The sequence below is a fragment of the Monodelphis domestica genome, chromosome 1 (assembly GCF_027887165.1).
Source record: "Monodelphis domestica isolate mMonDom1 chromosome 1, mMonDom1.pri, whole genome shotgun sequence".
Classification (NCBI taxonomy): Eukaryota; Metazoa; Chordata; class Mammalia; order Didelphimorphia; family Didelphidae; genus Monodelphis; species Monodelphis domestica.
Window position 1 is genome coordinate 231,907,513 of NC_077227.1, and position 13,890 is coordinate 231,921,402.

The following is a 13,890-nucleotide window of genomic DNA, read 5'->3' on the forward strand; positions in this document are numbered from 1 at the left end:
TGGACTTGCCCAGGGTCCTACAACTAAGAAGTGTCTGAGGCAAATTTTGAAATAAGGAAGAAGTCTTCCTGACTAGACTTGCTACTGAGTACTAAAATATTAAAGGGAAAAACAATCCAAAGAGGTCCCTACCCTCCAAGAGACCTGAATGGTGAATTATGTTCGGACTACTCTTCTGCTCTCCTTGAGTCGCTGGCTCCTGAATGGGTCTTTCATGTAGGTTCTAGCCATTGCCTTCAGCCCCCCCCAATGTCTTGACTTGAGACATGAGCTAAACCAACACATTCAATAAAGGAAATGGCACTGTTAAAATAACAGCAACAAAACCCCCAAAATACCAACAACAAAAACATTCACAGTGCACTTTATTTTTTAAATCTTTTGTATCAATTCTTTTTTTTTTCTTAAATTCTTACCTTCTGTCTTATAATCCATACTAAGTATTGGTTCTAAGGCAGAAGACTGGTAAGGAATAGGCAATTGGGGTTAAGTGACTTGCCCAGGACCACACAGGTAGGAAGTACATGAAGTCAAATTTGAACCTAGGACCTCTTGTCTGAAGGCCTAGTTCTCTAACCACTGGACCACTTAGTTGCCCCCCTTACGATCAATCAGTTCTTAGACAGAAGAGCAGGAAGGTCTAGGCATTGGGGGTTAAGTGACTTGGCCACGATCACACAGCTGGTGTGTCTGGGGCCATATTGAATCCTGGTCTTCCCAACTCCACGCCTGGCATTCTATCCACAGTGCTAACTAGCTGACCCTGTAGTGCATATTTAAAGCCTAAAAGACAACAACTCTGGGAAGGTGTCTTATTATTAATGTAATCTTACTTAAGAGGATATTGAGATTTAGAGTTAAGAAGCTTCTCCTAGGACTCCTTCCATGACATCATACTATTTCTTTTAACAGATCTGACGGATGTCACATAGCTTCTGTTTGTACATTTCAGGAGACAGGGAGCTCAGTTTCTCACCTCTTTTGTCGCTCTTCATTGTTAAAAGTTTATTTCTAAAATAAGTTGGAAATGCCATGCCTAAATTTAATTTGTTCCGACCCCTAGAATGACAGAGAATAAACCTAAAACCCTCTTCCACAAGACATGTGATTCCAATATTTAAATAGCCATTGCATATCTTCTGAGTCTTCTTTTCTCCCTCCCTCCATCCATCGTTCCTCATGGTTCCTCTACATCTTGGCCAACTCTCTTTAAATGTTCCCTTTTGTCAATGCCTTTCCTAAAACATGGTGTCAAGAAGTGAACACAATCCAGAGAAGAGAAGAAGCAGTTCTATAGTACCTGCCATGTGCCAGGCAGGCCTGGTGCTAATTAGATTCTGTATACAAATATCTCTTTGATCCTCAGAAGAACCCTGCTAGGCAGAAGCTATCACCATCCTCATTTGACAGTGGAGGAAATGGAAGCAGATGGAGATATGATGTGTCTGTCCTTATACAGCTGATAAGTGTCAGTGGCAGGTTTTGCACACTGTCTTTCTGACTCCAAGCTCAGTGCTCTATCTAGCGAGCCACCAGCCTGCCTCTAAGAGTCTACACAGAGTCCAAATGGGGCAAAACACAGAAGGTTATCTTCCTTGTCTGGTCTGTTGCTGTGATTGTTCAGTCATTTTACAATTGTGTCCCGACTCCTGGTGACCTCCTTTAGGTGTGTGTGTGTGTGTGTGTGTTTTGTTTTGTTTTTTTTTGTTTTGTTTTGTTTTGTTTTGTGGCAAAGATACTGGTATGCTTTGCCATTCCTTTTCCAGCTCATTTTACAGATGAAGAAACTGAGGTCAACAGGGTTAAGTGACTTGCATGCAGCTAGTAAGACAAGGAGGTCAGATTTTAAGTTCAAGGTCAGATGAAAGTTGAAGTCAGATGCCAGGCCTGCTTGCAATTTACTATACCACTGAGTGGCCTGTTTGGGTCTCTGTGATTTTATTAGTGCTGTCTTAGGCAGTTGTACAATCCATGTTATGATGATGGCTCATGTCAAGTCTGTAGTTAACTATACTATCAACTGCTGTAAAGCAGGGGCAGTTAGGTGGCGCAATGGACAGAGGGCCAGGTCTGGAGCAGGAAGACTCAAGTTCAAATCTAGCCTCAGATGCTTACAGGCTGTGTGTCTGAGTAAGTTACTTAACCTTGTTTGTCTTCGTTTCCTCCCCTATAAAATGAACTAGAGAAGAAAATGGCAAATCACTCCAGTATCTTTGCCAAAAAAACCTCAAATGGGGTCACAAAGAATTGGACATGATGGAACAACAATAATGAAGCCATTATCACCTCTTTCCATCTAGAACTTCTGTAATTGACTTTTCAATAGGTATAAGATTTTTTTTTCCATCTTTGTGAGATTGCATTTTGTTAGTTTGGGTATATCTTTCAAGTCCTAAAATTTGGATTCTTTCATTCAACTACTTATTCCTTCCAACTTATGTCACTCAAATTCTGATAAAGATATGATCTAATTTTTATTTTTTAAAACCTTTATCTTCCATTGTAGAATTAATACTAAGTATGGGTTCCAAGGCAGAAGAGCAGTAAGGGCTAAGCAGTAAGGGTTAAGGGACTTGCCCACAGTCACACAGCTAGGAAATGCCACCTAGCGGCCCCCATTCCATGTGTTTCCAAGTCAGTGATAAAAGGGGGAAAATGGCTAAACAGAAAAGTCTTAGGATAAGAGCCTTGGGTATATATCACTAGAGACTGCCATCTGGTTTGACAATTTGACAATGATCTATTTATTAATCAACATCTTTGCATATGACTAAGATATATAAAAGACAGACCCCTTACACCTGACCTTTCAACACCACCAAGAACCCAACACTAAATGTTTCTACTAATCTTTTTTGCCATGTTAAGAAGATGGACTATTTATTTTTGATAATTGTTGGGCAAGTGGAAAATAAATAATTCATAAAGCTTTGAGCTGGAAATCATCATGACTAGTTAATTATTTTATAACTATCACTTTTCTTCCTCTCCAAATGGTGCTTGAACAAACATGATTTGCCTTGAGAGGCACCAGAGTATGGTGGAAAGGGTATGAAAGAAACTATGCCTTGGAAGATCTGCATTCAAATTCCTATTTAAATATTTATATTTATTTTAATATATAATATAATAACATAAACTAATTTATATAAATATATTTTAAAATATAAATACACTTATGTTTCAATATATTTAAATATTTATTATTTATGTGACTTTGGGTAAAGCACTCAACTTCATCTTCAGCAACCTATTACACAAACCTGACCTTATGGACTTGTTTTGAGGAAAGAACTTTGCAAAATATAAAGGGATACAGCATCATGGGCTATTGGTAAATAGAGCAAAGTAACAACAACACACAGTCTTCCAACAGATGGATTTTCTAGGACTTTTTAGGGCTGAAATCAATTTAGTAGAATTGTTCTTACAGGCTGTCACCTGCATTATTTCTCAGTCTCATGGCTCAGCAAAGACCCTTACCTTCATTTTTGGAGAAATGGAAGCACAACCAATATGGAGGCTCAACAATATTGTTCAAATGATTGAAAGGGTAGGCTGTCTTGTATCCAGTGATGATGAAGATTAGATAAGATGAAGTCCATTTACAATAATATTCTCAAGCTATTCATCACCTTCAGAGAGGTCTTTAATTCTTTTGGGGCACTTTCTTTCTAACAATTTTCTAAATTGAACCCATTTTTGAATTGCAGCTGGGTGTCCCACACTGTCTATTGTCTGAATATCTTAAGTTTGTTTCTGATGTGTTAAGATGTTCCTGATTTGCAGACTCTAACTCAATCAGCTGTCTGTGAGGTATGCTCAGAGGGTACCCAGGAACCTTTCCAAGAAAATTGTTCCTTTGTCGAAGTGCTCACTATAAAGGCAGATCCCTCCGGAGGCCCGGTAACTGAAATAAAGAACTTTTTGACAAGATGGTTTTGCCATTAAGACAGCCCTGATGCCCTGACAATTTGCTCATCCTCAAGTCTTCTGCCTGAACACTGTTATTTCAGATTCCCTCTCAGATTTGCCTCATAGAACTTGTGGTCCCTTTCTAAGTCACTCCTGGTTCCCTTTCCCCACCAGGAGATCAAAGGGCATTTATAAAGCACTTAGCTGAGTGTCTAGCACATAGTGGGTGCTTAACAAATACTTATTCTCGGAACAGAGATAGGTCTAGAGATAAGAGGTTCTGGGTTCAAACTTGGACTTGGACACTTCCTAGCTGTGCGACCCTGGACAAGTCGCTTAATCCCCATTGCTTAGCCCTTACTGCTCTTCTTTGTTGAAATGGATACTTATCCATCCTAAGACAAACAACAGGAATAATCCTATTTATGATTCTCTGATCACAGATAACCTCAAAAGTTCCTTGGGATTGTCTTGGGAGGAAGAATGCTATCCATATTGAAAGAACCGTCAGAGTATGAACGCAGAAGGAAAACAAATGCCTCGTCATTTGCTTATATGGATATATGATTGGAGGTTTTGATTTTAAAAGATTGTTTTATTGTAAAAATGAATAATATGGAAATAGGAAATGCTTATTGGATCCAGGAGTGAGAGGGAAGGGAGGAGGGAAAGAAAATGAATCATGTAAATGTGGAAAAATATTTTTTAAAAAGATATGTAAGTTCAATTTGTAAAAAAAATTAAAATAGCAAAAGGAACTGCTTTTTAAACTTTGTGACTTGAAATAAATATGAATATAGCTATTAAAATATTCTTCATAAAGGCTTTATCAGACCTCTAAGAGTCTGTGAGATAAGAAAGATTAATCTCTTGGGGCTACATGATCTCTAAGGGTCTTTTCAGAGCTAACATTATAAAATTCACATTCACCTAAGATTTATCTATTTTCAGAAAATGGTAGAAAAAGTTCTTTTCAGGGTAGAGAATCTGTCATTACTAAATTCAAAATTTCCAGAATGAAAAAAAATATATAATTATTTGTAAAGTAGCAAAACCAGACTACAACTCCTCTGACTTGTCAGGTAGCCTTCCAAAAGTGAGGGGGGGAGGGGGAAGGAAATTTTAAAAGGACCTAGACTGGTCCTTAGCAATATAACCCAATCACAAAACCTATATTTGAAACTTTTCTGGCTTGAAAGAGCCTCAGAATTTGTGCTTTGTTGACACAGCTTTCAAGAACCCAGGTTTACCTCTATATCAGAAGTCATCAGAAATAAATATAGATATAACTCATGTTCTTCTATAAAACCTTGACATTTCCAAGATGTTTTCTCCTTGTAACAACCTTGTGGTATAAAGAGTGTAACTAGAACCATCCCCATTTCAATGACAAATGCTTTCTTGGCCTTATAATACAGTATGGGAGAACAGCAAGAGGAAGGGGACAGTGAATAGTTTCCTTCTTATCCAGTATTTCCAGTTAGAGGTGTATGAGGTGTTCATGGAGGACTAGTACCTACAGTGTGAGGGCTTGCTGGGACCTTTTCAGGGCTGCTCATCCACCTTTGGTGTTTACCTTTCATTCAACTCTCAGTCGTGGCTGTGGCATGTGCAGCAGCCATATTCTGGTTAAACTGTCCTAGCAGATGTCACTAAGCCATGTTAAGGGTTACCAATAGGCCTCAAATCTGTCTGTAAGTTATGGGCATGCCTATAATTCTCACTGGAATGAGTGGATGAGAACAATTTATTCCGACAGTCATGAAGGCAACTAAAGCAACGTGGAGAGCATAGAGGGCAGACACTGAAGAGGCCAAGGTCATCCTGCATCTCAGGCCATCACCAGTCATCTTGACTTTTGTCTTGCCACTGGACCTGGATGAGGCTGGAAGGAAGAGTGAGACTGATGACTTTGCGTAACCCTGTCTTACTTAAATCCAATTCATATTTCCCAATGATTCTCTGCAAAAACAAAGGATGAATAAAACAATCTCCCACTCTTAAGTAAATGGCACTTCTCACTGCTAGAAGTAAGAAGCATAGAACTCATTTGAATGAAAAGTTACTCTGTTCTTTGCTCTAAAGGCTCAGTAAGGGTGAGAAATTGTAGCCTCCATATAAATATCATGCAAAGAAGAAAAAAGAATGAGAATCCTGGTGACTTGCTATCTCTCATTGTCTTATGTTTAATTCCATTTATTGTTTCCATTTATTTGTTCTGTATATGCTAACCTTTGTACATGTTATCGTCCTCCCTAATATAAGTTTTGTTAAGAATTTTATTGTTTAGATTTTTTAAAAAAATTCAGAATAGGATTTTTGCCTTTGTATCCCTGGTGTCTGAATATCCTTTATTCTCAGTACATGCATTGTGATTGCTATCATTTAGATGATGTTTAACATCTTATTTGTCTTTGATGATAAAAATACAATTCTTATAATTATTGGTTATTTGTACTGGCTTCAATCTTCTTTACTCCTGAATATTCAAATATCCCAGCTATATGGACTTCAATGATATGGGTCACAAGTCATTGACAGTGCACCATGCTTGTCCATGCTCTTTCTTAAATATGCCACAGGAGGTTCACCCCTCACATTGGAAGTCTTTGTTTCTTTCTCCTGACACACAAGGACATACAGCCAGAGTATGGCTTTTTGTTATCCCTCATCCTGGCAAAGTAGTCAGACCACTTTCTCTTCCTATCACAATTTCCTTGGCATCATTTATCCCTGTTTGTTTTGTTTTTTAACTTCTTCATAGGTTACAGGTTCAGGAGTTCACAATCACCACACTCCTGTCCAATGACCTCTGTAAGATATTCATTTTTAATTCTTTGAAGATCATGGTTTTTCTATGTCCCACTGTCATTTATTGCCTTTGGTAGATAGAATCACTGTTGTTGTTCAGTTGACTTCAGTCATGTCCAATTCTCTGTGACTCCATTTGGGGTTTTCTTGGCAAAGATACTATAGTGGTTTGCCATTTCCTTCTCCAGTTCATTTTACACATGAGGAAACTGAGGCAGATAGGGTTAATCAACTTTCCCAGGGTCACACAGAAAGTGAGTGTCTGAGGTTGGATTTGAACTCATGTAGATGAAGTCTCCTTGACTCTAGGCCCATCACTCTATCCACTAAGCCACCTCACTGCCAGTAGATAGACCATTAATATAAAAAAGATGACTCCCAGCCACTTCCTAGCTGTGTCCCCCTAGGCAAGTCACTTAATCTCCACTGACTAGCCCTTACCACTCTTCTGCCTCAGAAGAAATGCACATTGTTGATTTTAAGAAGGTACTGTTTTTTTTTTAATGGGCCTTTGTTTTCATCTAAAGCCTATAGTCATTAAAGGGGTTTTGCAAATTCTTGAATCCAGGCTGATGTCCTCTTCAATCACTGTCCTCAACTCATCCACTTAAATTGTTTGTCCCATAGCAGTCTCTTTAAGTTGTCCATTGTAAAAAAAAATAAATAAATGGCGAGCTAAATAAAATAGATAGAAAATTATGTTAATATAGGTTAAAAACTGTTCAGATACTTTACATCTATCAATGTAATCAAAAGTATCTTGAATCATAAAGTGAAGTGAAGCTCAAATGTGAACTTCCCTTCAGAGCCAGGCACAAGGACACTAAAGAGACCCTTATAAAAATAAAATATTTTTTGAAATATATAAGGATAACAAGGATTTCTAATTCTAAGGAATTCTAAATCCACACAAATAAACTCCCTGGTTCCTGAAGGAACCGATTCTCCTGTGTTTCACAGGCTACACTAATCCTCCCTGATCTGACTAACCCAATTGATACTATCTAAATAAAAATGACTACTACTATCCTTATAATTCTTAAATTTGCCTTCAAAATATAAAATAGCAAAGGCTAGCTGGCTGAGTCTCAACAAGAATCAAGTTAGAACTCCGAGCCTTAACAGAGTCCAAACGAAAGACCAGGTTTTTCTTTGGTCTTCTCAGAGTTAAATCAATCTATAAAAACCACAATAGATATTCAGTAGTTTTCCAAGTTGGGAAAGGAAAATACTGAGCTCCTTCAGGTCTTTTCCCTCAGACAGAGAGGCAAAGACTGAGAGTCTCTTAGTGTATGTCTCTGCCAACTGCCAGAGAGAGTAACTGACACAGAAAAACGGTTATAATTGTCAGCAATTGAAATTACCACCTCTCTCAGCTCTGCTTCAAATTCCACTTCTTTCTCAAGACAGTCACTTTACTACTTATCTCTAAACTAATCAAACAATACTTATTTTCTCATTCAAATGTATATCTCTAGGCAAAGGACATTCTTTATCCACTTTTCCCACCCTCTTCTCTGAATGGTCAGGCAAATCTCTTCTGAGTGGTCACCCATCTTTTTTTTTTTTTAAGCAAGTTCTCTTTGTAACGTTCTGGGGCTTTATGAAATGTATACAATGTCATCCATAAAAAGGAGCATATAAAATGCCATTATCACAGAGAATCTCTCTTCAATCATTTTGGGTGAGTGTCTCCCTGTTTTAAGAATTGCCAGTTATCTACAATCAGAGAATCATTAAATAGGATTATTCCTGTTATTTATCTTTCAAAGAATTTTGAATGATTTTTGATGCTTACATGTATAGGAGTCACTTTGGATAAAAGCATTTTAAGGCAGCATTTTGCTCCACTGAAATAAAAGCTTAAGAATATAATCAACAAACCAATTATAGTGGAATCTACAACTCTTAGTCCAATGGCAAATGATGAAGATGTGGTCCACTGCTGAATACAGCTTTGGAAAACCTCTTTGTTTCTTACTAATAGTCTCACTGAGAATACCCTTGATTCATGTATTGAGGTCTTTCATAAAGATTTTGTACAAATGAAAGACTAGGTATATATGATGGCAGTTGATATTTTCTCTTTTTAAAAATCCATACCTTTTTGTCTTGGAATCAATATTGTATATTGGTTCTAAGTCAGAAGAGCAGTAAGGACTAAGCAATGGGGGTTAAGTGATTTGCCCAGGGTCACACAGGTAGGAAGTCTCTGAGATCAGATATGAATGCAGGAATCTCTTGTTACCAATCGCCAAGCTGCCCCCTCAGTTGCCTTTTTGAAGTAGTGATATAGTTCAAGATATTTTTTCCTCTGATTTTGCCATCTCCCATCCATCCAGATACTGTATACATTGATCCCTTACTGCCCCCACAACTGTGACACCTGTAGCAGATTTTCCCTATACACATTTGGTCCAATTTGGCAGTTTCTCCCATTTTTTATTCCCTTTAGTGCCAATTCCATCTCCTCTATAAGCATATCTAAGATGTTGATGTTGAGATGTTGTGAGTACAAGTATGGTAGCTGCACTGTCCTTAATAGTGAAAACATTTGTTATAATAATCTTTGCAGATGTTTTCCCATTTTCCTTTTCTTTCTTGTCCTACTTCCATTTTTGTCCTTATATGTCTTTGGGATGACTTCATTTAACTAGATCTCTTGGTTAGTTTTCTTTAAGCTGGCTTTACTTCCTATTGCTTCTTTCTATTTTATAAGATGTTCTGCTCATAATTATTTGATATTCTTTTGCAAAAGAATTTTAGAAATTAAGTTATATTCTAAACAGGTGTTACTTATGGTCACCATTTCCCTCTGCTTGGCAAGTAAGTCAAACGTTTGCTAAGGTGATTTCTTGGCTTCTTTGGTCTTTTCATGGCAGCAATAGACTTATATCAAGTATACTTCTGAGGACATAATCAGTGTTGGTACCATTTTATTATCCATTTTGGATTTTTCAGGGTCAAATACTTTTCCATTTTTTTCTACTGAAATTAACAAACCTTAAGTAAAACAAGCACTTCTCTATATAAAGCAGCGTGGGATATCAGATAGTTATATAATAAATTCAACATATAACTTTTAAAGTTATTCATCTTGGTTTTGTTTCCTTCTGTTCTCTTCAGTGCATTTTAAAAATACTTCCAACAGCTCCCTTTTCTTGGGTTTCCCATCTCTCTTCTCACTCTCAAATGAAAAGTAAATCAAAATTGTTTTATCGAATATACATAAATCAAGCAAAACAAATAATATAAGCATTTAAAGCAGTGTTTTGGTTTACTGAAATAAAAACTTAAAGAAAATTTATCAAAAAACAGTAATTATAGTGGAATCATATTTTCTACCACTTTCAGTCATATACTAAATGGTAAAGATGTAATTCACTGCTGAATGTAGCTTTGGAGAAACTCATTTGTTCCTAATCAATACTTTCCTTTAGGAGGTCTTTGATTCAAATATTGAAGATTTTCACAAAGATTATGTACAAATGAGAGAGAGATTAGGAATATAGGGTGGCAGCATTTTGAACAGCTAGAAAAATCTGTCCGATTCCACATTTTGAGTCTATCACTTCTATGTCAGGATTAGTATGTTTCTACATTAGTCCTAGGGAATCTGGTTTGTTCACTGCATTTAATATGCCTTTTAAAGTGTCTAAAACCACCCCTTTAGTCTCTGTTTACTGAGAAAATACATTGTAATATATTCATATACATCTTGTAAAAGTATTCCCCAATCATGTGACACTTTTGGATTTTCCAGTTTTTTTTGTTACATTTTTTCCTATATTTTTTTTGCTATATTTTTTAAGAGCTACTATGATAAACATTCTTCTATGCCTGAGCCCCCTTTCCTTTCTCTTAGCTCTCCCTGGAGTAATGAATATATATTCCATTGTCATTTTTGGTATAGTTGCAAATTATCTTCCAAATGATTAGACCAATTTATATCTCTACCAATAGAAATTAGCAGGCTTATTTTTCCAAGTTCCTTCAACTACTGCTAATTTAGCTTCCCTGTCATCTTTGTTAATCTGAGGTGTGAAGTAGAATGTCAGAGTTGCTTTAATTTGCATTTCTCTAGTTATTAGTGATTTGGACAATTTATTTAATATAGTCGATGGAAGATTATATTTTTTTCTTTAAAAATTTCCAGTTTGCAACTTTTTTTTTTTTATCATTTGTCAATTGAGAAATGGCTTGTTCTTACTGTGAAAATAAATATATTGGATATCAGACCATTATCAGACACATTTCCTGCAAAATTTTTTCCAGACACAATCATTTCACTCCTAATTTTAGCTACAATTTATTGTTGCAAAATTTGTACATTTTCATCAAAACTGTCTAATTTATCTTCTGTGATACTCTGTTTAGTCATGAATTCTTTCATTATTTAGGGTAGTGAAAGCTATTTCCAACTTTGATTTTATTTTTCTATAATGTATGTGGCCTTTTATATCTGTATCATGTATCTATTTTAAAAAACCCTAACCTTCTGTCTTAGAATCAATACCAAGTATCAGCTCTCAGGCAGAAGAGTATTAAAGGACAGGCAATTGGGATTAAGTGATTTATGCAGTATCACAGACCTAGGAAGTATTTAAGACTATAGTTTTGAAACTAGGACCTCCTATCAGTAGGTCTGGCTCTCTATCTACCAAGGCACCTAGTTGCCCCTCACAGATGCATTTTAGAGTGTTGTAGTATATAGTATGGTATGAAGATCTATATTTAATTTGTCAGGTGATTTCCAATGTTCTCAGGAGATTTGGTCTAATTGTGTTTGAGGTCTTTGAGTTTATCAAACACCCAGACACTGTTTCTTCATGTTTCTCTTTGTTGCTTACAAAATCTGTTCCACAGACTGACTTTTTAAACCAGTATTAAATTATGATGTTGACTTCCTTTGTAGTTGTCTGATATGAGACTATTATTCATTCCTTACTTTGAAAAAGTGATTATTCACATATAAAATGCTCTGAACATATATTATATAGTTCTTGTGTGTGTCTTGGTAGCTAGACTACTAAATATTTTGTAAGTTTACTGTTATTTTGAATGGATTTTTCCATCTTTTTGTACTGGGCTTTGTTAGTAATTTATAGAAAGGCGGATGGTTTGTGTGGATTTATCTTATATCTTATTTCTCTCATAGTTTGTTTCATTTTTCCAGCTGAATCTTTAGGGTTCTCTAAGTAAATGATCATATAATATGCAAAAAAAGTGATTTTGTTTTTGTTTATTATTTAAATTTAATTTCTTTGTCTCATTGCTATAGCTACCACTTTTAGCACTATTTCTAAACAAAACGGAGCTAACAGATATCCTTGCTTTACCCTTGATCTTGCAGAAAATGGCTCTGATTCATCTTCATCATATATCTGGGTCATAGATTTAGGTAGTAACATCATATTAAGGAAAGGTCTGTTTGTTCCAATGCTTTTTGGTTATTTTAAAAGGCACAGATGGTATATTTTAACAAGAACCTTCTCTGAATCTACATAACCATGTGGTTTGGGGGGGGGTAGGGGAGAGGGTTTATCAATACAGTCTAAGTTATTTATATTTTCTTAATATTGAACCAACCTTACATTCCTGGTATTATACAAACTTTGGTGCCATTGTATACTTTTTTTTTTCCTCACAATTTAGTTTTCCTGTCATCTTTGCAAATCTGGTAGGTGTGCAGTAGAACCTTAGAATTGTTTTAGTTTGCATTTCTCTAGTTATTAGTAATTTGGATTTGTAACTGTTTTACTAATATTTTATTTTAAATGTATGTTATTTTCATTAGAGATATTAGTCTTAATAGTCTTGCTCTGATCATCTCATATAGATTTTTATATTACTGTTCTGTATCATAAAATGTATTTGGTAGCATCCCTTCCTTTCCTATTTTTGCAGTTCATGAATGGTTGAAATTGTTTATGAATGTTTTATAAAATTCTGTTTTAAGTTCTTTAGGCACAATATAATTCCTCTCACCCTCTTTGATGTTTAATTTATAGCTTAATTTTTGAAAATGGGCTATTTAAATTCTCTATTTTTACATTTATATTTATTCTGTTAGCTGTGGTACTTTATATGTTTATAAATATTGTTAAATACATCATTCAGGTTTCCAATTGTGTTGCTATGTAATTAGGCAAAACACGTTTCTCACAATTTATTTCTTCATTTATTATGAATTCTTTTTTCATTTTTGAGACTGGCTATTTGTCTCTAATCATAATAGCTAATAGCTCATCTTACTTAATAAACATTTCTAAATCTATTTATCAATTCAATTGGTTATTTTATTTCCATTTTGTTAATCTCTTCTTTAATTTTTAATAATTTATAGTTTTTTAATGTGGGATCTTTCTAGGTTTTAAAAACTCTACACTTGAGTTACTAATTATTCTTTCTCTCTTCTGAGACTTTTTAGAACAGAAGATCTCAAACTGGAGTCTGTGAACTCGTTACTTAAATATCTGTTTAATGTATTTCAATGTAATTGGTTTGCTTTGTAATCCTATGTATATTCTTTTATATACTTAAAAAACAATCTGAGAAGTGGTACATAGGTTTCACCAGATTGCCAAAAGCAATCCAAGATATGCAAAGAGGAACTTCTGGTTTGAAGATATACATTTTTCTCTCAGGGATGCTTTAGCTGGATCCCAAAAGTTTTGGAATATTGCTTCATTGTTGTCATTTAATGAATTTATATCCTGTTTCTATGATTTGTCCTTTGAGTTATCAATTCTTTAGGGCTCTAAGTCTATTTAAATATTATTAAATTTAATCCTTTCTTCAAAAACCCCTTTTTGAATATAAGATTTATTGCACAGAGGTAGGTAAAGAATGTATTTATTAGCTTCTGTATTTTTATATTTGCTAATGAGAATTTTATGTCCTAATACATGGTAATTAATTTTAAAAGTACCACATGCAGCTGAGGTAAATCTATAAGACTTTCTACTCTTATTCAGTAATTATGAGCAATCTATTATATTTTCTGCTCAGGTCATTAACTTTTTTCCTGTTTATATTTTATTACAGTTGTCTAGGTTTGACATAGTATATTTAGATCCTCGACTATTAAGTTTTACTACCCACTTGTTCTTTTAAATTTATTAATTTCCTTTTAATTTTTAGATGCTATAACATTTAGTGTAT

The 13,890-nt window shown here is 35.2% G+C and overlaps 1 protein-coding gene across 10 annotated transcripts in view; it reads right to left on the reverse strand.

Moving 5' to 3' along the window:
• TDP1 (tyrosyl-DNA phosphodiesterase 1) overlaps positions 1 to 13,890 on the reverse strand; it is a 200,728-nt gene that overhangs the window by 2,595 nt on the left and 184,243 nt on the right. Inside the window, exon 16 of one of the 10 annotated variants that reach the window (XM_056810537.1) lies at positions 7,191 to 7,401. The exons of the other annotated variants lie outside the window; for them this stretch is intronic. Coding sequence (XP_056666515.1) covers positions 7,334 to 7,401 — 68 coding nt within the window. The 3' untranslated portion in view covers positions 7,191 to 7,333. Of the gene's footprint in view, positions 1 to 7,190; positions 7,402 to 13,890 lie in introns of those variants that run through there. 10 annotated transcript variants of the gene reach the window in all.